The 23709-nt window shown below is 36.3% G+C and overlaps 1 protein-coding gene across 4 annotated transcripts in view; it reads right to left on the bottom strand.

Moving 5' to 3' along the window:
* Positions 1-23709, bottom strand: part of Ns3 (nucleostemin 3) — a 49136-nt gene that overhangs the window by 16919 nt on the left and 8508 nt on the right. For all 4 annotated transcript variants that reach the window (XR_012755442.1, XM_075358600.1, XM_075358601.1 and 1 more), the window contains exons 4-7: positions 23283-23456; positions 20406-20634; positions 10061-10235; positions 2357-2562 (exon numbers count right to left, since the gene is read on the bottom strand). Coding sequence is in view for 3 of the 4 variants with exons in the window: in XM_075358600.1 (XP_075214715.1) it covers positions 2357-2562; positions 10061-10235; positions 20406-20634; positions 23283-23456 (784 nt within the window). In the remaining variant the exon portion in view is untranslated. The remainder of the gene's footprint in view (positions 1-2356; positions 2563-10060; positions 10236-20405; positions 20635-23282; positions 23457-23709) is intronic.

Below are 23709 nucleotides of genomic sequence, written 5' to 3'. Positions count from 1 at the left end.
TTCATCACGCACTGTCTTTCTCCATGACAATACTCGGTCGCACACTGCAGCTGTAACAAAGAAGCTCCTGCAGCATTTTCGTTGGGAAGTGTCACCCAGCATACAGCCCGGACTTGGCTCCATCCGATTTTCACCTCTTTGCTCACATGAAACGCTGGCTAGGAGGACAACATTTTAGCACAGATATCGAGCTTCAGATCAGCGTAGAAACATGGCTGAAAACACAGGCGGCTCCGTTCTATGATGAGGGTATTGCAAAGTTGGTACCACGCTACGACAAATGTCTAAATCGGAGTGGCGACTATGTAGAGAAATAACGTAACTATGTAAGTACTTGTTACAAATAAAAGTTTTTTCTTTTCACTGTGGTTTTAATTTCTGGAAAAAAAATAACCCTCGCATCTACAAAAAGTACATGCCCATGATGAAAAAAATTCATGATGGTTAAGGATAAAAAAATGGATAAATAAAAATGTTCTTTAGTGGTAAGTTCACACGTAAATTTGTGTAAAAATCAATTACTATGAGAGTAGTAGTAGAAGTTCATTCCTGTGTTGGACTAGAAATTTACTAGAAGAAAAGCATTCAATACTAGGAAGAAGTAAAAACACAAACAAAGAAAATGACAGCATAAATACTATTATAAAGGTATTAAATAATAAAAAAGAAAAGCAGAGTATCAAAAAAATGTGAGATAACATACGAGGTCTGTAAATAAAATAATGAGACTAGTTTTTTTTGACAGCCAAAGTGTCAAGACTGTAAAGTTATTAGTAAACATATGGTTATACGAACAGCTGATTTATATTAGGTATTTATATTTTTAGTCTATTGTTGCTACGTGAAACGTGAACAAACTTTTTGTGAAATGAATTTTTACTGTGCATTACAAAAATGAGTGATACTAATTATGAGCAATGTTGTTGTGCAATCAAATTTTATGTTGTAACTCAGTGAGAATGCTATTGAAACTTTTTCAAAATTGAAAAGAGCATATGGAGATGACGCTCTGTCATGAGCTCAAGTTTTTTGGTGGTTTAAAGCATTTTCACATGGCCGGGAATCATTTGCAGACGATCCATGCTCTGGAAGACCATTAATATCAAAAAGTGACGACAATGTTGAGCAAATCGGAGACTTGATACAGTACAACCGGCGATTAACTGTCAGAATGACTGCAGAACAACTGAATTTGAACCATACCACAGTCCATCAAATTTTGACAAACGTATTGGACATGAAAAACGTTTGTGCAAAATTGGTCTCAAAATACCTCATTGTTGAACAGAAAAACAACAGAGTGGAAGTGTGTCGTGATCTTCTAGGGCGAATTGAAACTGATCCTGATTTTCCTAAAAATGTTATTACTGGAGATGAATCTTTGATATTTGAATACATCCCAGAAACAAAACGCCAGAGCAAGAAGTGGCACACTTCAAACTCACCACACCCTAAAAAGCAAAAATGGGCAAATCAAAACCATGCTAACTTGTTTGTTTGATAGTAATGGCATTGTCTACAAGCAGTTTTTGCCTGCAGGAAAGACTGTAAATCAATATGTTTACAAAGAAATTCTTGAAAGACTGTGGAAAAGAGTTGCTTGCGTGAGACTAGCCATTGAAGACAACTGGATGCTGCATCATAACAATGCAACTTGTCACACTACACTCTCAATTAATGAGTTTTTGGCAAAGAAAAACATTCCTGTAGTTCCTTAACCACCTTATTCACCTGACTTGAGTCCCTGCGACTTTTTCCTGTTCCCGACTTTAAAAAACACCTCAAAGAGCATCATTTTGGAACAGTAGAAAACATAAAAAGAAATGTAACCGACCATCTGCAGGATATTCTGGTTTCTGAGTTCCAACACTGCAATGAAAAGTGGGAAAACCGTTTGAAGCATTGTGTGGCTTCCAAAGGGAACTATTTTGAAGGTGAGTCCATGTATAATTGGATTGTAAATAAAAAGTTTTTCTGCACCAGTCTCATTACTTTATTTACAGACCTCATATATTATCTAACAGTTCTGTGAAAAAAAATGTCTCGTTTACTGAGAGACAAACTATATGGCAAGTTTTGAAAAAATTGTTACTGGATTGAAACTAATCAAAATAATTTCTGAAATAAAGGATGTATAAGCAACTGTAAATTAGGCAATTTAAATTTCATGGAAAAATGAGCAATACATTAACTTTGCCATCAATATCCAGAACATAAACAAAAAATTAAAACTGATAAACCAATGCTATAACAAATCATCAACTGGGAAAAAAATCATACAACCATGTAATTAATCACTCATAACTACAATATTTTTTTTAATCGTATTTTATTAAATTATGCAAAAATTTGATACCTGAAAGTGTTTTGTTTTTCCTGGAGTTGCAGATACAGATGTTTTTTTATCCTGAATCAATGCATTGATTGTTGAACTTTTACCGACATTAGGGTAGCCAACTAAACCAACTGTTACAACACTTTGCTCTGTCTCAGATTTTTTTACCATATTTTTAAAGAATTCAATCAAAGCAGTCCAATTAAGTAATTTTCCAGAATTTCTAACTATAACACAAAAACAATATTTAACCATGCATCAGAATATTAAAACATTAGCAACCTAAAGAGTTTAAGATTTATCATTCTAAATGTACTGTGAATATACTTCATTACAGGGAAATCTATTATCACTACTTACAGACAACAAATTCTAATAATAAAAAAAAAAGAATACAAAAAATCAAAATATTTTTATTGGTAAACAAAAACAGATAGGTTATCAACACCCAAAAGCAATGAGCAAAGAAAGCGGTCTAATAAAAGACTAAAAAGAAAAGTCTAATGTTCAAAAGATCTCCACTACATAAAGTAAACATAAAAACAACATACAGAAATATGATCCAGGAAAATATAAAATAACAATGAGCCAGTAAAGGGACCCTTTTAAAGAATGAAAAAATTAAGTCAAGATAGGTGAAAAAGACAATCTTTAAAAAATAAATAAAGAACTCTCACTAAAAAAAAAGATTGCAATAGAAAGATATGATACAATATTTATTATGTATGATTTATCAATATTATGTATAAATTATCAATATTATAAATGATTTCTTACAATTGTTGTTAACAGGATTAATTATTATCCTAAAAAGTAGAATAATAATTATTTTATTACATTTTTTTGCTAAGAACCCTATAATTTCTATGCTGAGTACTGTTTACCTTTCTCAGCTTCATTCTTTTATTATATGTTGACAACTTTCAGAATAACTTCTAAATTTCTGTGTCTTTATATAATATTTAGTCAAACCCCCTCCCATTATTTGATGTCAAGCTTTTCTAGTCGTCTTCTTGTTTATTTTTATTAACGATTGTAATTATCTCTTAATTTTATTTATCTATTTCCTGTTTTCAGTAAACTGAGGTTTTTGAAAATTACATCCGTTTGACTGTTGATCTGTTCTTTTATGATTGTTTTATTGTTACTTTTTAATTTGAAGATTTCTAAATTTTCTAAAATGTTCATTCTTCTTTCTTTAATACAAATGTGAATTAACTTCATTGATTCTTCCATTTTCATTGGGGTATGCCCTTCTTTTATTAAATGCAATGCATAATTAGAATCTTGTTTTTGATTTTTAAAACATGTGTTTGTTAAATCTTAATTTTAATTTTCTTCACGTTTGTCCAACGTATGTTGCACTGCAGTTACGTTTTATTTTGTATATACAATTACTGTTGCAAATATCTTTTTCTATTAAACATCATATATATATTAACATCAATATATTTTTATTAAAAATAATTTTTAGTGTATGATTTGTATTATAGCCATTTTTATATTACATTAACAAATAATTGTTTAATTGGGTGAATTCCTTTTCCAGTAAATGTTAATTTAATCCATTTTAAGGTTTCTTTATCGTTTGTTGTTTTAATTAAATTTTTTTTTACTTCAATTTTTATTCATTTTTCTGATTATTTCTTTTTTATACCAGTTACTTTCTACTATATGGAAAATGGTTTTAACTCTTTTTTTATATGTTGGTTTCTTTAATGGTAATTTATGTAGTCTATCTATGATGTATCTAAAAGCTGCTAATTTATGTTCCATTGGGTGATTTGAATTGTAAGTTATGATGTTATCTGTATACATGGTTGGGAAAAATTACAAAATATAATGACACACAGCTCTTTTTGCCAAAAGAATTGGATTTTAATTATCAAATTGTAATAAGTAATCATATAAATAGAGTTCATTTAGTAAGCAAACTTTCTTGAAAATATTTAAGTTTCTTAGCCATTCTCATGTTAATGTCTTCTTTTTTCTAATTTGTAAAAATAATATATACTTGATTGACCAAAACAATATTTAACATTGATTAAAAATATTAACAACAGTAATAATCTAACACATTAAAATTATGTAAAATAGAAGAAGTTTGAATAACAAATTTTAGTACTTAAATAAGACAAAGAAACAAAATTATAAATAATTGCTGTCAAATGACTATAATTGTCTCATTAAAATTGTTATTTTCCAAATGAAATCAAAAATTTGTGCAGGTACACGAGTCAATGAAATACAATAGAAAACATTCCTGGAAGCCACTAAAATGTATATAAAATATTATCAACCAACATATTCATATCTATAACATATTCATATTCATATGTTTGTGTCATACATATTTTTTTCTTATAATTCTGGTGTACTATTTAATAACAAGTCGATTTTATAATGCCAATAGTTAGCATTAATAGCACATAAAATATGTTACACATGAAAAATAATAATACAACCTTCATCCAAGCCACCTTTCATGACTACACTTGAATGAAGAGATGGTTTTTTAAGCCAATCTTGAATTTCAAATTTATAATGTACAATTAATTGAGTATTTCACTAATTTACTAATAACATAACTGTTTAATATAATAAATAATGAATAATTTTAATTTGCCATAATCACACATTATTTTTTGTACAAAGATGAACACATGAATTAAAGACACATATATTCATACCATTCTTTTTTTTTATTAATAATTCTAACACAAACTTGCATCCAGTTCACATGTAAAAAAATTTGAGTCACTATTTAACACTTAACTAAACAAAAGAATGAGAGTTAAATTAACATCAGTTAATCAATACAGATTCAATAATTAACAGTTATTCAATACAGATGCAAGTATTTGCACAATTGTGAGCACATATACATGTACATGCTTACTCATTCTTTCTTAAAATAAATATTTAATAAAAAATAGTGTTTTTTATTTACGTGCTTATCCTTGGCGTAATCTACAGTGGTATATCAGAAAATGCAGAGGTAACACTTTGTTACTAGAAATTGAATAATACGGAGCATCACAAATTTGTAATAACCAGTTTGGAAAGATCCTGCTTCGATAAATTTGGCTGGTTTGCAGTAACTGAACCACTTTCAACACTAGACATTATCTACTGAATTTAAAATTAACTTATCAAAGAAACGAGGGAAAACAATCATAGAAATCTGTGAAATCACGAAACACTGACGAGCACAAGATGATATAGCGACTGAGTATTACCACACTAAACGAGAGAGAAAATGTGACCGAGTCGCAAGCATCCACACACCGTGGAAATCTGACCTGCACTGCCGAAAGGCGGCGTGATGAGAAGAGAGGGAAGCAAACCTAAGGCGTAGACAGAAGACTGTGTGTGTTGATGACAACAGGTAGTGTGCAAGTGTTAGTGCGGAAAGAAACATCATAAACGAGAAGTTTGGGAGCGAAAGACATAACAAAGATTATTTTTATAAGCAAGCAGACCATTAAAAGAATTACGTAAGACTGATAAAATAGTTGCTGAATACGAACAAGTTGAGGAATGACATCATCGCAAACAAAGAAAATTAGACTTCTAGAAACTTTGACAACAACATTAAAATTGGTGAGAACAAAAACAGTTAAGACTAATTTGGCTAAATAGGAATTATTTTTAGAAAATTACGGTGAACTTGACACTACGAGAAGACCTTGAATTTATTGGACTAAAGCTACTTTACGCATTGGCGTAAACATACTGGGGGGCGAGCGAGTAAGATCAAGCAGAGAAGACCAGAGGGTGAATTTCATCTTGGGAGTTAACAAGTAGAGTCAAAATTTCCTTTAAATATCTCAAAGCGCCGACAAAATTTGTTCCATTGTCAGAGTACATCGTATGAGGAAGGCCTAGATGACGTAAAGTGTTGAAATGCAGCAAGAAAGGCTTGAGCAGATAAATCAGATACAAATTCCAAGTGCGCTGCTTTTGTGAACAGATAAAAATAAATAAATATCCCTTTTGAATTTTGCAGTTTCTTAAGTTGGAAGATTTGTAAAGAAAAGGTCTGGCAAAGTCAGTGCCTACAGTAGAGAAGGCTCGTTGAGGAACGACCCGATCAGCAGGAAGATCATGATTGGTTGAATTGAGTAAGGTCTAAAACGTTGACAAGTCAAACAATTTTTAATGTTTTGACGAATTACTGTGCGTGCAGAGATGATCCAAAATCGTTGAGCGACGAGCGCATGAGTGGTGGCGAGGTCCACAGTGCATGCCATCAAGATGATGTTTCCTAATGAGAAGTCTAGATAAATTTGAATTTTTGGGCAATAACAGTTGATGTTTTGAGGCATAGTCAAGTGACGATTGTTGAAGACGTCCTCCAACGCGAATTAAGTGATTGTTGTCGAGAAAAGGCGAAAGAGTTACAAGAGAAGAGGGCATGCTTTTCTTGTCAAGATCTTGAATTTGCATAGAGAAATGCTCTTGCTGAACTACGTGCACACAAAAAAGAAGAGCAAAATTAAGCGTTTTCGTAGAAGGTGATACATGGCATGAATTCTGAAGCGAGTTCAAAAGTTGAGCAATGATAGGATTGGGGAAAGGTCTTTTTGTAAATTTTGGAAAAGAATTTGAAAATATGAACAATGACATTTAACAGACGAGGTAAGGTGGAAAATTTCACATGAAATGAAAGAGCAACTCAAACAGTTTTTAACTGTAACAATGATAAACATAATTTTTGTTTCCTAACATGCGATACATGATTGTAATCTGTTTTTTTATGCTGAAGACAAATATGAACTCAGAATCTTTCTATCACCCACCATTTTTGAAAAATTTTTAAATTTTAATTGAAGGATTTTTTCATTTTTCAACAAATAGTTAGCATTTTAAGCTCCTATATTGTATTTTGTTAGCTCATTTTTTATTGTTTAACTTTGTTAAAATAATTTGTAAGCTATAAACAAACAATACTAGACAAAGAATTAAATCATATCATAGTTATATATTATGACATCATATTTAATACTGAGCAATGAGCCTTCATGGACAAGATTAATCATGTCTATGCAGGTCAAAAAATGTAGCTGAAAACACAGCTGTGCTGTCTGTATTAAGCACTGGATTTAGGAATGAATTAATTTTGTTCAGTCTTATTGCTCTTTTAAGTTTGTTACCAGTGCAGTGTCATAATGCCTCAAAACTGTGTAAATGTGGATGCCTTTTGTTATGTATGCGGTCAGTTTACCGTAAAATCAAATAGAAAAAAACATTACACCTTTAATTAAAAAAACATATCATTTGTACTTTCAGTGTAAAATTGGTGATCAGGAAAAGACGTGGACTCCTTATATAATACGCACTAATTGTTCTGTATATTTAAGAGGATGGCTGAAAGGCACATGGAAGGCTTTGCCATTTGGTGTACCTATGGTTTGGCGTAAGCCAAAGGATCATGTAACCGATTGTTACTTTTAACAAGTATGTCTGGAATTTCTAAAAAATATAAAAAATACTGTAATGTATCCTTCATTGCAATCTACAATTAGGCCTATATCTCACAGTGAAATTATTCCAGTTCCTGAGCCCTGTGATCTGTGAATGTTTGTTTTGAAAGCAGAGATGAATAATCAGGCAGTACTGAAAAATACAACAATGATTTTGATTTTGAATTATCTTCCAATAAGCCACATCTTATATCACAAGGTGAATTAAATGACTTGGTTAGGGATTTAAATTTATCAAAAAATCTAGCTGAACTGATAGGATCAAGACTGCAAGGTTGAAATTTACTTCAAAAAAATACAAAACTTTTGGGCTTTCGAAGCCGACAAAAAGATATTTCTCAATATTTTATTGATGAAAATAATTTGGTTTATTGCACAAATACTGATGAGCTTATGTTGCACTTAGAACAAGTTCATAAACCTGAGGACTGGCGCCTTTTCATAGATTCGTCCAAGTATAGTTTAAAAGTGGTTCCACTACACAACGGTAACAATGGTATTAATTTGAAAGAGACATACGATGTGATGAAAGACGTTTCTTGAAAAAATAAATTATAAAAAACAGTGGAACATATATGGTGTTTTGGAAGTTACAGCTATTTTGTTACACATGCAGTTAGACTATACTAAGTGCATGTGTTTTCTTTGCAAATGGTTCAGCCGAGCTAGGGATAAGCATTATGTTACCAAAGAGTGGAAGAAACGAGATAACTTAACTCCAAATGGGAAAAATATTATTCATGAGCCCTTAGTTGAACCCAAAAAAATATTTTTACCCCCTCTCCACATCAAGCTAGGATTAATGAAAAATTTTCTAAGAGCAATGAAGAAGTCCTGGATTTTTAAACATCAGGCAGAAATTTCTGAATGTAAGTGAAGAAAAAATTAAAGAAGGAATATTTGTTGGTCCTCAAATAAGAGAGTTGGTCAAAGATGATGTATTTAACTTAATGTTAAATAATGTAGAACGTGCAGCTTGGGCTTCATTTAAAGACGTTTGCAAAAATTTTTTGGCAAACAAAAATCCGACAATTACCCCAATATTGTTAATCAACTTCTTACTTTAAATAGAGCTATGGGATGTAATATGTCTTTGAAAATACATTTCCTACACTCACATCTGGATTTTTTCCCAGACTACCTCGGAGATGTAAGTGACAAACACGATGAATGTTTCCACCAAGACATGAAAAGCCGCTATAAAGGGAAATGGAAAACTAACATGCTAACCAATTACTGTTGGAATTTGGGATGTGCCTGAGATTATTTATAAAAGAAAAGCATCAGCAAAATCATTCTAACATAAGTATGGCATGCAAAATTATAAATTTTTCAGCTTTTAACTATATTTTCCATTAATTTTTTTTGAAGCATAATTTATTTAAAAATACGGATGATGGTAAAATTGTATTTACAGATCTGTAATGTATGCAAAGTAATGTATGTATAAAAAGTAATTCAAGAGATGGTATCACACTTGGAGAAATATTAAAAAAAATCTTTTTGTCTATCAGTGTAATTGTTCAACATGAGTACCATTCATCACACAGCACACATCCAGCCAATAGTAGAGTTCATCCCATATTTATTCAGCAAGTATGGAATAACTGAAGTGAGAATTGCTTTAATCCTATGTCTCAAGTTGAGTAGGTCAGCTGGTAATGGTGGCATATACATTTGATCCTTTATAAACCACCAAAGAAAAAATTGTACTAGGTCAAATCAGACAAACATGGAAGCAATGGCAAACAAGCCCTGTCATCTGGTCCCCGGCGATCAATCCAGCTGTTGGGGAGAATTTCATTCAACTAATCATGTACAGTGTTATGCCAGAGAGGAGGCACACCATCTTGTAGCCAAATAAAACTTCTGTGGTATGTACTGTAGTTGAGGAAAGAACCATATTTGTAGCATATCAAGATAGTTCATTCCAGACACACTTGCTTCCACAAAAAAGAACAGTTCATAAACTTGCCATCAGAATAAGGAACAAAAAATGTGAGCTTGCACACAGCGAAAACTGTCTGAGTTGCTCTTTCATTTCATGTAAAATTAATCAATGTACGTGAAACTTGTGAAATATTACTTAGCTTTAAAACCCCGATATTCATTTCGAAACAGATATATTAATGCAGAGTATCATAATAGTTTCAATTAGTAAAAAAGAAATCTTTAATGTGAAGTAAAATACTTCATTATCATAAAACACATGAAGACAGATAAATAATATTACAATTACCTTTATCATTAAACAGCTCAAGAGTTTCTTCATCCATTTCTTCTTCAGATTCAGTTTCATAATCATCATCATCCCCCACATCATCGAGATTTAATTTATCATTTCTATTTTGCTCAGAAGAAACTGACTTATTATCATCTTCAATATTCTCATCCTCATCTTCTTCTATTTTTTTCTATAATTTATATAAAAGATTCATGAATTTGCAACAAATAAAAATTATGATCAGCAACTTAGTTTGACAATACAACTCTAAAAACATTTTACGCTTTGGAAACAAGTAATACTTGTTTATAAATTCTTTTTTTTTTAAATTCTATTAAATAAACCATTTACTACAGAATATTGAGATAAAACATGTCTTAACTTAATTCTTCATGAAATACTTCCTGCATCCTCAGTCATGATTATTGCACAATAAAAATTTAAAAATAAAAATACTAAATTATTGATAACTGCATATTGATTTACACTAGTGCTATGTTATCTATTGCAGTTTTTATAAGACAGTCTCCCTCAAACTGTCTGATGGTTTATCAAATTGAAAAACCAATTGTTTTGAAATGACTGAAAAAGGCCAATTAAAAAAAAATGGTTACTGTGCTTATAAAAATGTGTTATGTTATGTATTGTCACATAACATAACAATGCCATAATACATATAAGCACAGTTTTCCTACTCTAAATCTGGTAACTTGCTGACTTTCATGTGTTCAGCTCCAAAAAATATTTCCCACAAAAATGTCAGTAATCCACTGAGACCAATTACACTGGTCAACAAAATTTAATTACTAGTTTGTTAAATGAGAGTGAATGGCTGATTCTTATAGCATTTTTTATGCTGATTTCATATACGAGATGCTACCCAGAAGTTCGGGGAATTTTACCATAAAAATAAAATAGCTTATCATAACTTATAATTTCCACTGTCTCCTTCAAAGTAATCCCCTTGGGCATTGATACAGTGATCCCAGCGTATTTCCCATGATTCCATGCATCCCTGAAGGTCTGCAGGTGTAAGTGTTCAAAGCACATTCTGCGTTTCTTCCTGAATCTCCTCAGTTGTGTTAAAACGACGGCCTTTCAATTAAAATTTTATTTTCGGAAAGAGAAAAATGTCGCACGGGGCAAGGTCAGGCAAATAGGGTGGGTGGGGAATCACAACCGTCTTTTTGGAAGCCAAGAAATTCCGAATGGCTAGCGATGTGTGCGTGGGCATGTTTTCATGGCGCAGAACCCAGCTGTTGTTACCCCACAGATCTGAACGTTTGCGCCTAATGCTTTCACGTAACCGCTTCAAAACTTCACAATAGAACATCCCATTGACAGTTTGACCAAGAGGAACAAATTCCTTATGGATAATGCCTTTGATGTCGAAAAAACACAATCATCATGTACTTCACCTTGCTGCGAACTTTGCGTGCTTTTTTTGGCCGCAGTGAACTTGGCGACTTCCACTGCGACAACTGCTGCTTAGTTTCAGGGTCATACCCATACACCCATGTCTCATCACTGGTTATGATGTTGGAGATGAAGTTAGGGTCAGAAATGAATTTTTCTATTCACTACAGACAGCAACGCGATTTTGTTTCTGGTCACTGTTCAACAGTCTCGGTACGAATTTTGCAGCAATCCAACAAGATGCGTTGCACGGACCCATATGACATTTGTACGATTGCACAAACATCATGGATTGTTTGTCTACGATCTGCAACAATAGCCGCTCGCACTTTCGCGATGTTTTCCGGTGTTGTGCTTGTTGATGGTCTTCCTGCACACTCATCGTCATCCATTGTCATTCATCCATCTTTGAATCGTTTGTACCAGAAAAAAGTTTTACTTTTACTCATAGCATTGTCACCAAATGCTTCCACAAGCATGCGATGGGTTTCTGCACCAGTTTTTTTAAGCATGAAGCAAAATTTGTTGCAGGTTCTTTGCTCTTTAAAATCTGCCATTTAGAACTTTACCAAAGCAGTAAAACACAACGTTACACAACCGCATGAAAGTCAACAATGCAGCCTGTTACCGTCACAGCTGTTAGAACACTGATTCACAAAGAGTACTGTTAGCCACATCTAGCGGCAGCAGGTCATACCAGCAATGGTTCACATGCGAAATTCAAATTTCCTGAACTTTTGGGTAGCACCTTGTATATAGATAAATTTTTTCTATCGGGCTCAGTTTTTTGTAATAGAAATTTCTTTTGAAACAAAAAATGTATGATGAACATGTGAAAATGTATGCATTTTGTACTCATCTAAAATTTATTTCTTTTTGATTTTCTACTGTAATTTCCTGTAGGTAGACTCCTCTTTAGATTCCAATTGTAATCAGCTAATATTTTTGGGTTCCATTATCACTGGTATCATGTTTCCATTGTAGATATCTCCATGTTCATCACTGGTAGCACCGAGATTGTTAGGGAAAGATTCCAAACGTGAATGTAAGAAATAGATTTGGAGTGACATGTTACACCCATGTTCTTTGTAGTTTTGAAGGTGTTCACCAGTTCTCTGCAGTTATTGACCTTATAGTTTCCAAGAAGTTGTTTACCACATTTTGAAATGATTTCTATGCAGCAACCTCCAAGTCATTCAAACATTCTTCAAACAGCGGATTACTCATTAGTTTTCTTATTTGTGATCCAACAAATATACCTTCCTTTATTTTAGCATTGCTTATATTAGGGAATTTGACTTTTAGAAATTGAAACCCTGCACCAATACGATCCATTGCTTTAATAAAATTTAATGTATAGTGGCGGAAGATAAACACTTTTCTGGTTTTCGTAATGCTGGCTAACAACATTCTTCTCTCTTACAGTCAGTACTTCTCTCTTTGGCCACTGCTCTTTTTTTTCCTCTACCTGCTGTCCCACTCACACAAAAAGCAAAAGCAACTTATTGTATCCAAGTTGTAGTCCAAGTAAAAGCGCTATTACTTTCAGATCTTCACAAATATGCCATAAATATTTCTCATACCGAATCCTGCTCAATACAAGTGTTACATTATCATAAGACTCCTTTATATGAACAGCATATGCCAATAGTATTGATGGGTATTTATTTCCAATGTAAAGTGGAACAGCTTTCAAACTAAGCTTCACGAATCAATAAAAAGTCACCATTCGTCAGGATGGTGCATATGTCCCAAAGCATACAGTAAAGAGTCCACATCATTACAGTATACTAAGTTTTCACATTGAAAGAAGAAATATTCAAATTCTGACTGTCTGTCTTGGAAAGCATTTACTTTAGTGTTCAGTTGTAAAAGATGCCATCCTTTCAGTCTTGATGCCGGTATTTTTGCTTGATTCTTTGATAAATTTAAATCATGAACCAGCTCATTTAATTCTGACTGATTAATTAAATGGGGTTCAGTTATCTATTTTCTAAAAAATTTGGATTTCTTTCTTCATAGCCTGATTAAGTCAGCACAAGATTTGACATTTTCATCTCCGTCTAAGTTCCATTTTTCTGGTGGTACTAGAACCGGAAGCTCTTGGCTATATGGCACTGACTGCGTAACAGAGGGAAGGAATATCAGGGTATTTAACAGTACTGTTCCAAAGTAAGTACATACAACATTTTTATCAGTGGAGTAATATTTCTTATGTTACCTCACCACAGATGTAGCAGAAATTGTTTGAATGATTAGGTGATTCTATCCTTGGCTTCTGTAGTGAAAGGACGTGAATTATAGTGTGTCTCTGTGCAGTGCTACTAGGAACCGGCTTCTGCAGTACTTTATACCTGGATCGACTGGCTACCTGACCGACCATGTAGAGGAGTGCTGTTAGGACATCCGCTGGGCCGCACCTGCCTGTATAGCAGGCTATTGTCTACATTCAGATAAGCTTAGAATAGATTTTATTTCCAACTAACTATTGTATTATGTAAATTGAACTTTTCTAAGTCGTTAATAATACATCTAATAGCCTATTCAAATTTTGTATAGGTCTATTGTTAAGCCATATAGAATAATTTAATTTTAAATTATTCTATACAAAAGGAAAGACTAACTTTCCATTCTTATTTTTATTTCTTGTGCATTTTGTTATTACAGGAAGTGTAGTTATAAGAAGTGCTAGTCTAAGTTTTAATTTTTTAATTTTAATTTTTAAATTTTTGGTTCTATTTTCTCCTTCATGGAAGGAAAAATAAGGCCTCCTCCACCCCGTTCTCCCACACCGGAACTGTCCGTCGGTGGAGAGGAAAGCGGGTCTGGCGCTAGGAAGCGCCAGAAACGCCGGGACTCCGCGCCTCCTATGGAGACGGAGCCCGTAGCGGGCTGCAGCAAGGCTGCAGCAGCCGCCAACCCGCAGGCTGATGATGGGGCCCCATCACAGCCTGCTACCGTCAGGCGGGAGAAAATCCCGCCAATAATGCTGGACTGCCCGAAGGAGTGGCCAGCATTAGCGCGCGACATTAAGTCGCGGATCGGGGGACGCCTGGTGGCAAAAAGCACCGGGCTGTCGATCAGGCTGCAGCTGGGCAGCGAGGCGGATTACCGGGCGGTGCAGAGTTTCCTGCACTCAAAGGGAATCGCCTTTCACTCCTTTCAGCTCCCGAAGGACAGGGAGCTGAAGGTAGTTATACGGGGGATCCCCTATGGGGCTGCCCCGGAAGAAGTAAGGGAGTAACTGACCTCCCTTGGTTTTGAGGTGACTTCGGTCAAGAAGCTCCTCACGAGGGACGGTCGGGAAACCCCGACCTGCCTAGTGGCCTTGAAAAGGACCCCAAGCGCGAGGAAAATTTATGACCTCAGCAATATTTTCTATTGCAAGGTCTCAGTGACTGCATTTGTGTCACGAGGGGGGCCGCCCCAGTGCCACAGATGCCAAAAATTTGGACACTCGTCCAATTACTGCCAGAGGGCCCAGCAATGCGTGAAGTGTGGTGGAAACCACGACACTTCTGCCTGCGTCAAGCCGCGTGAGGAACCAGCCTCATGCGTCAACTGTAAGGGGCCACATCCGGCCAATTACAGGGGCTGCCCCTATTATAAGGAGCAGACAAATAAAGTCAAGGGACTTAAAAAGCCCGCGACTTTAGACGGCCGCAGCTGGGACCGTGTTGCCGGTGGGGGAATATCAGCCCCCAAACCGGAGGTGCCGGCACCTGTGGCCAAGGCGGTCGTGAAAAAAGGGGAGGTACCCTCCCCAACACCCGCCAAGCCAAAACCGGCGGCGACCACCAAGAAGGTGGTAAAACAAAAGGCGGCGACAAAGCCGGCCCCGGCGAAGAAGGCCAAGCCTTCCTCGACGGGAAAGGCAAAGCCTGCTCCGGCTGGGAAGGCCAAGCAGGCTGTTAAAAACACCGCGGCCCCTGTGGCCCCGCGCCCCACCAAAAGGGCGGCCGCGCCAAAAGGCACCTCCAGCGGCAATCCGAAACCGGCTACCCCGTTGGAGACCACTGGCTTGGACTTCCTGTCGCAGATGACAGTGAAGGATATCCTGCCAGATATCATGCTGGTTTTGCCACGCCTGCTCCAGGCAAAATCTCTCAAGGACTGTATTCAGTCCTTAATAGAGTGCCTCATGGCTGTACTGTCCAGGTATGGTTAGGCCCACCCTCAGACTCTTGCAGTGGAACGCCAACTCAGTAGTAGGCCGGACGGAGGAACTATGCCGTCTGGCCGAGGATCTACTGATAGACGTGATACTGTTGTCTGAGACGTGCTTGAACCCAAACAAGCAACTGACCCTTCGGAACTATTTTACATATAGGACGGATAGGCCAGTTCGACCCGGATCTCACTCCTCTGGAGGAACTGCGGTTTTAGTCCACAGACGCCACATGCATACGCGCGTTGTTCTTCATACAAACGTGATGGAGCAAACGTGTGTGCATGTGGAGCATCTGGGCACGGTGTATCGGCTGGTTTCGGCTTATAGCAAGCCGAACGACGCGGTAACCGGCGCAGATCTGAATGCCGTGCTGGAAAATTGGGATGGGCCCATGATACTCATGGGCGACCTCAATGCCAAACACGTGTCATGGAACAGCATTCTGACAAATCCGAATGGCAGATTGCTGTACGAAAGGGCGAGAGCCCACCGCTTGGTCATCGTAGGCCCTGAGGTGCCCACGTTCGTGCATCGCTCAGGCAGATCTAGGCCTGACGTGCTGGATATCGCAGTCATGAAGGGGGGTACCCTCCCATTCATGATTGAAACGATAGAAGACCTCAGTTCGGACCATTCCCCTGTCCTGTTGGAACTAGGTCAGGCAGGGGGTGGCCGAGATCCCCCGCCTATACCCCGAAGGTCAGTTAACTGGAAAAGGTTCTACGAGACCCTCCAGCGGGAGTACAGGCCGGTAAATCCTGAGCTCCTGAACACCCCGGAGGAAATCGACGACACTGTCGGGCGCGTCACGTCGTCAATGACCGAGGCCCTGGCAGGCAGCTCATCGGCCAAGACTCGAGCAGTTGTTCGAAACGACCTCCCTCCTCATATCTCCGAAGCCATAACGGAGAAACGACGACTGAGGAGGAGATATCGAATCACCCTGTCCCCCGCTGATAAGCGGGCTTTTTATAATCAAACGGACAGGGTAAAACAACTGCTGACAAGCCATCGAGAGGATTCGTGGAACGAATACCTCGCCTCGGTCTCTGACGACATCTCCTCGGTGTTCAGGCTGAACAGGAGACTGCGAGAAGGGAAGAAGCCTCGCCATCCGGTTGTGGGGCAGCGAGGTTTTCTTGCATACTCGGCGGCGGAGAGGGCCGAGGTATTCGCCGATACCTTGGAGGAGCAGTTCACTCCAAACCCCCCTCCATCCCCGAACGACGAGCACACAACCGAGGTGGAATCCTTTCTTGTAGATTATTTCTCACAGGTGGAGGACGCCCCTCTAGAGATTGACCAAGTCACTGAAGCGGAAGTTTCCGCAGCCATTAAGGCCACAAGCCCCGACAAGGCCCCGGGTGTCGACGGGATCAGCGCCCGTGCATACCGGCCTCCGTGATTTCGGTGATATTCACGTCCATTTTGTACGTTGGATATTTCCCGAATTGTTGGAAAACGGCCAAAGTCGTATGTTTACCCAAACCGGGGAAAAGCTTACTTTTCCCACGGAATTATAGACCAATCTCCCTGTTACCGGTATTGTCTAAGTTGTTCGAGAGGATTTTTCTCGAAAAACTGAGGCGATACATGGAGGGAGAAGTGCGGCCCGAGCAATTTGGGTTCAGGGAGGGTCACTCAACTACCCTCCAACTGGTAAAAATAATAGACGACCTTGTCGGAGGCCTGAACAGGAAACGGGTGACTGCAGCCGTTTTTCTGGATGTGGCCAAGGCCTTTGACAAAGTTTGGCATAGCGGGCTGCTTTATAAGCTAGCGCGATCGGCGATCCCGTACCGCTATGTCAGACTGATGCGGTCATATCTGCTAGACCGATATTTTGTCGTGCGCGTAGGGGAAACGATTTCCTCTACCAGAGAAATAGCCGCTGGGGTTCCCCAAGGAGCAGTACTTTCCCCGTTCTTGTACACTTTGTACGTGAACGATATGCCGCTGTCGGAAGGGGTCAAAACGGCCCTTTACGCAGACGACACGGCATATTTATACGAATCCGCAAATGTGGATTACGCGGTCCGGAGGCTCCAAAGGCAGCTGGACTTAGTGGAACCGTGGCTCGACATGTGGAGAATCAGGGTCAACCGTGAAAAATCGGTGGCCGTGATGTTCACATGCAAGACACGAAAACCGACCAGAGAGCTGGAAATCTCAGGGGAGAAAATCCCTTTTGAGAAAACAGTTACGTACCTGGGGGTGGTGTTGGACAGGCGGCTTACCTTCGGCGAACATGTAAATTATGCGACCCGGAGGGCTAAGGCCGCCAGAGCCTCGCTATACCCAGTGCTGAACAGTGCCAGCCCGTACCCACTGGCAACTAAGCTCCTCATTTTTCGGCTGTACGTACTGCCGATTCTAACATATGCTTACCCGGCATGGGGGGCAGTGTTGAGCTCCTCGCTTCAAAAGAAGATCGAGGCCGTCCAAAACATCGCGTTGCGGACGATCTTTGGAGCTCCGTGGTTCGTCAGGAACGCCACTCTCCGATCTGATGCGAGATTTCAATCCGTGTCCGAGGTGGGGGTGGCGCAGGCGCGCAGACTGTTCGGGAGAGCGGCTGTGTCCGAACACAGTCATCTTCGGGACATCTGCCGAGAGGACCCAACTCCGACAGTTGTAAGGAAGCGGCCTCACGCCGTACTGGACGAGCCACCGTGATGGTGCGGTGCGGTAGCCGAAAATCGACAAACCAGGCTTAGGGGCCTCCATATCGCATGAACCACAAACGGAATAGTGCGTCAGACGCGTTTCCGGGGTCGCGAGTGAATAGTTTTCGCGAGTTATATAGTTTGAAGACGTCAAACACGGTAAGTCGCGCATAAAACAAAAACGCGGTCTAAATTTAATTTTTTTTTTTTTCCGCGTGTGTTTTGTTCTGTTTCTCTTGTTTCAGAAACGGGAGAAACGTGGATGTGGAACGCCTCGACGTGCCGTCTCATCCTGCCAGCCGAAAGAAAAGTAATAATTAAATTTTTTTTTTTTTTTTTTTCGTGTGTGTGTTCTGCTTCTTTTGTTGCAGATGCCAACAGCCACCACAAAAACAAATGGTTTCTTCACTGCGGCCACGCGGTCCCTCCAACCCCTTCTCAGACACACGTGTGTCTGAAGGTTAATAATTACGTGGAGTGAATAATTACTGTTTACTTCTCTCCAGAAAATCGCCGCCCCAAAACCGCGATCGCGAATAGGCATCACCATTTGTAAGTTCCCTATTACCTTCCTTTCCTTTCAAGAAAGAAGAAAGAGGGAACGAGCCCAGCAGCCATCAGCCCAGCAGTCGCAAGCCCAGCAGCCACCTGCCCAGCAGCCACTGACAGCACAGAAGAACGAAGAAACCTGCACTTTCCCCCGTTCAGCCCTTCGGGGCTTCGGGAATTACAAGGTTAATGGTATGTAACTTCGGTTACTACCAATTCTTGGAAAGTGCAGGCCAAAGAAGAACGAAGAGGTCTTCGGAAGAAGAAGAGGGAGAAGAAGAAGGAAGACCAACCACTCGCTTCAACATCACGGACTGGAGTCCGGAACAGAGCCCAGCAGAGATGCATCCTGAAGGGCAGCCATACCAGAAGCGGATGAAGAGCTTCTACACAACCTCTCCTATTTCAAAACTTACAATAGGACAAAATAACCCAGCAATTGCGACTCCTCCGGAAAAGGGGAAGCATTGCTCCCTCCTTATAGCTAGTGCCCCGTTGTGGCGTATTCCTGCTAGCCTATTAAAGAGTTAGCACCGAAAGGACTTCAGTGGACGGTCTGAAGGGGAATTACATCGGGAGGACAGGCTTTATAAGCCTAGCCTTCCGCAGTCGGCCCATGAAATGGGTTCGATAACGCTGGTTTAACAACGGATTGGAATGCAATTAAATCCGTCTTAAATTCACTAAAATAATAATAGACAAAAATTGAAAAATTAGATCCGAGATTAAAAATAACCTTTTAAAAAAAAACAAGCCCGATTAGAATGATCCAGCAGCAAGGGACTCTGTCCAGGTTCTGCGATAAAGTAGGGAGTAATAGGCTCCTGCCAACTTTGCATTCCATTCCATTCCATTGAATGATTAATGCAAATGCAAGGCATTGTTAATAAATTACAATAACTGATAATTTTTAAATAGAAACACTTTATAAACACACTAATTTAATAAACTTACACTCACTTTACTGAACAACCTTCAAGTCTGCACGACAGTTTATAAGTAAATACAATAATGACAGAAATAACTAACGAGTGGATGATATGTTTATAGTAAGATGAAAATAGTAAGAATGGCACTTATTCTTGTTCATTTTAATTAGTATGTAAATAATAAACAAGATGGCTAATGTCTAACAAATCAATGTAACAACAATTAAGGGACTGTAACAAATAAACAAAAGCTATTTATCTGATAAATAACATAATAAAATACATTCACAAAATGCTATGCTTATTGAGTTCATGCATGATACTACCTGAAAGTAAGTACAGTAGTTACAAAAAACTAAGCCTGATAGAAGAATTTTGATCTCATATTTGAAATCAGCAAGAAAAATACTATAAGATTCAGTTATTCACTCTCATTTAGCAAAATCACTGTTGATCAGTATTACCAAATGTTGTTTTTTTTTTTTAGCAAAAAACTAGTACCATACATTGAACAAGTGCTAAAATGAATTTTGAGATGATGTCAAAAATGGCTCTTGAATTGTACTTTCAAAGAAATAAAAAATACTTTAAACATTAAAAACTTCTTTTATTTTCATGTAACTACTTACCAGTTCAGAATTCAGACCTTCATTTTTTGCTGAGAAAAATGCAACATTTATACATTCATTATCAAAATAAGCAGCCCACAAATTCCGCTGAGATTTTGTTAAAAAATCAGATTTATTCAAAAGGAGAAGGTTTTTCTTCTTTTTATCTACTTCTTGTACATATTTTTCTAGGTCTTGACAACGGAATAATAAAGGATTTCTTGCATCTAATATCTGAACGACAATATCACTGTTAACAAAGTATGAATAATTTAAGAATAATATGCACAATCTTGAAAGATTAAAACATGACTAAAATCAAAAAACATTTTGATCAAACGTGACAGAGGTAGTGCGTATGCTCTTTCTACTCTTTTAACTTTTTGACTGATATTTGATATTTCTGAACAATGTTTACACTGTTGTCTGAAAAATTAATATGTATTATGAAAGTGTTAAACAGTAAAAAAAAGAACAAAAATGGTAAGTGATAGAAATTATTCAGTAAAATAAAAATATTGATATCATAAATCACATTCTAGATAGCAAGGGTTCTTGAATAAAAATTAAAAACATTTTTATACATTTTTTCTAGGAATTTCTTAACCTACAAATGTGTTTCAATTTTTATCATAATTTTTGTCTGCTTTTACCCAAAATGATCAAGTAAAATTAATGATGTTGCAATTAAAAGCAATGAAATACTTTTTTTTAAGTTTAACATCCACCGTAGGATTTTTTGTCCTTTCCTTACAGTTGTAAAATAATAAAATCAGTTTAACAAAAAAAAATTGTACTTAACGGTTCAAATTTAAAAATTGTTTAATGTCTAAATAAGCTTCACTGTAAAATTATCTAATCCAAACCCACCCAACCCACTAATTACAGCTACTACATGGTGCCACAACTCGATGAAACTACGTTTTTAGTCAGTAAATGTAACACAATCATTACTAACTTAGTAGTTAAACATACAGCATTATGAATATTAAATTCGACAAAGAAACATAGGCCATACTCTGAAAACATTTTTATATAATGATAAAAATGCTATAAAATAAAGTTACTAAACTTATAAAAAGTTTTACTAAAATAAATTATATAATTTTTACTGAATGTTTTTAAGTAACCTACACACTGGCTATAAAAGGTAGTGACCTAATGTCATTAATGTCTGTATTTTCTTTTTATCAGCATATACCAGCAGTATATCCTTTTTACACTGTACTTTTTTTTTAGACTTGACCAGCTGTACTTTTTACCAGTTGTACTTTTTTTACACAATACTTTTTTTTGTATATTCTTTTTACTAGCAAGAAATTATCTTTAAAATATTTAATTAAACTGTTGTCGCCGACCTCCTTTACATGCTACAAATCATTCATCTCATCCTCTGAAGCAATACATAATGGTAGTCCCAGAGGTTAAACAAAACAAAAAGAAAAAAATTACACTGTTGTCAACAGTTTATTCAGAGTAACTCTTTAGTACTTCTGGTTTATTAAATTACAAGAAAACCAAACTTAACTTTGAACATTTTCAAATAAAAATATGCCTTTCCTTAAATAAAAATCTGCAATAGGTGAAATATATTTATAAGTAAATCATTTTAATCAATTGGTAAATAGTTTTTAAACTTACGTTAAAATTAAAATAAACAGATAATTTCTCTAAATGCATTCTTTTTTATTTTTTTTTATTTTTATAATTATTTTGTTGCTTTCTTTTAACTTTATTAATTTATTTAGTCAAGAATAAAATAAAAACAGATTTTTAAATAAAATTAACAAAATTTATACATATTCATATATAGTTAAAAAAATATATTGGTCTTAAAATGGCAACATGTAAATAATTAAAAAGAAACATGCATATATTCATTTACTAGTTTTACAAATGCATACTTGAAATACATATATGTACCTGCACTGCATATGTACAACTGGTTTAGTAAATTAACTAGTAATCCATAAAATATAAATTTATAGTTCACATGTGCATTAAATATACACAAAATACAAAACTCATAATTTATTTTAATATAGATAAGATTAGTTGTACTTAAATTTTTAATAATTTTTAATCCATTTAAGTACAATGAAAAACTGATATCATTCCCATTACTACTTAACACAAATAACAAACTTTATCGCATGGTAAAGTTTTACCTACTTTTAAAATCTATGAAAATGTTAAAAGGTAAAGCATCATCCAATATGAAGAATTTTACATTATAATACAACTTTGTGTTCATCAAACAAAATATAAATAGCTATAAGAAGTAGAGTTTTTAAAAATTAAAATAAAAAATAGAGTAAATGTGTGAATGTTTTTCTTCCATGAAAATGTGGCTGGTCATATCATCTAATTTTGAATGCTTTAATACAACAGTACTAAGTGGGAAACAAACAGCGACCAGGGAACATCCTGATCATCATTCTGTAGATGGGTTCAATTAACATCATATCCTTGCCAAGGCTTAACACAACTGTATGATAATTGTTGGCAAATGTTGTCAGAAGATGGATAATAGTTAAAGCTGTCTATTATAGCAACTGAAATAATTTTCTAACATATTCTGGAGAATTTTGGGATCAAACTAAACAATTCATCTTTCATACAACTACAAACTGAATCTGATCTGAAATCCCACACAGCAAATAGAAAGATACCACGATGTATACTATGAACATGCAGAAGTATATATGATATAGAAAACAAGCTCATTCTTATATTACACAGGGATAAGTATAATATTATTAAATCGCAAGAAATCTTTAATGAATAATGTTATACATATAATTTCAAGGCTATGGGACTTCAACTCAGATGTTGGTATCTATGCATAAGTAAAAGAGAGAATAATAATAATAAATTCACATTTATAATTATTATAACCTTCTTTCAACAACTCTCCATAGCTGCCTCCAGAAATCAAGATTCTTTTCATATGGAGTCAATAAAAGACCATCATCCTCCTGTAACTTTGCAAGATCTCGTCTCCATTCTAAGAATGTTTCTCGTTCTAATGAATGCAATTCTTCAGCAGACATTTTAGGATCCCAATGTGGTCTATTAAACAGACAAAAAAATCTTTTAATATTTCATTAATTATTACAAACAAATATTAAATTTCTAGATACATTTAAATCTATGGCAACTAACATCTGTAAGGTTAAATGATTACTACTGACTAAAATTTCTGGTTATCACTAACATTTAAGTAAAAAAATCAACTATCTTGTTTCTTGACAAAATAAAGTATTGAAATGTTGAAAGAAAGAACCTTATTGTTCAGATCATGGCAACTGTATAAAAGGTTAAT

This window comes from Lycorma delicatula, chromosome 2 (assembly GCF_047948215.1).
Source record: "Lycorma delicatula isolate Av1 chromosome 2, ASM4794821v1, whole genome shotgun sequence".
NCBI classification, from domain to species: domain Eukaryota; kingdom Metazoa; phylum Arthropoda; class Insecta; order Hemiptera; family Fulgoridae; genus Lycorma; species Lycorma delicatula.
This window is presented reverse-complemented; position numbering and strand designations above follow the sequence as displayed.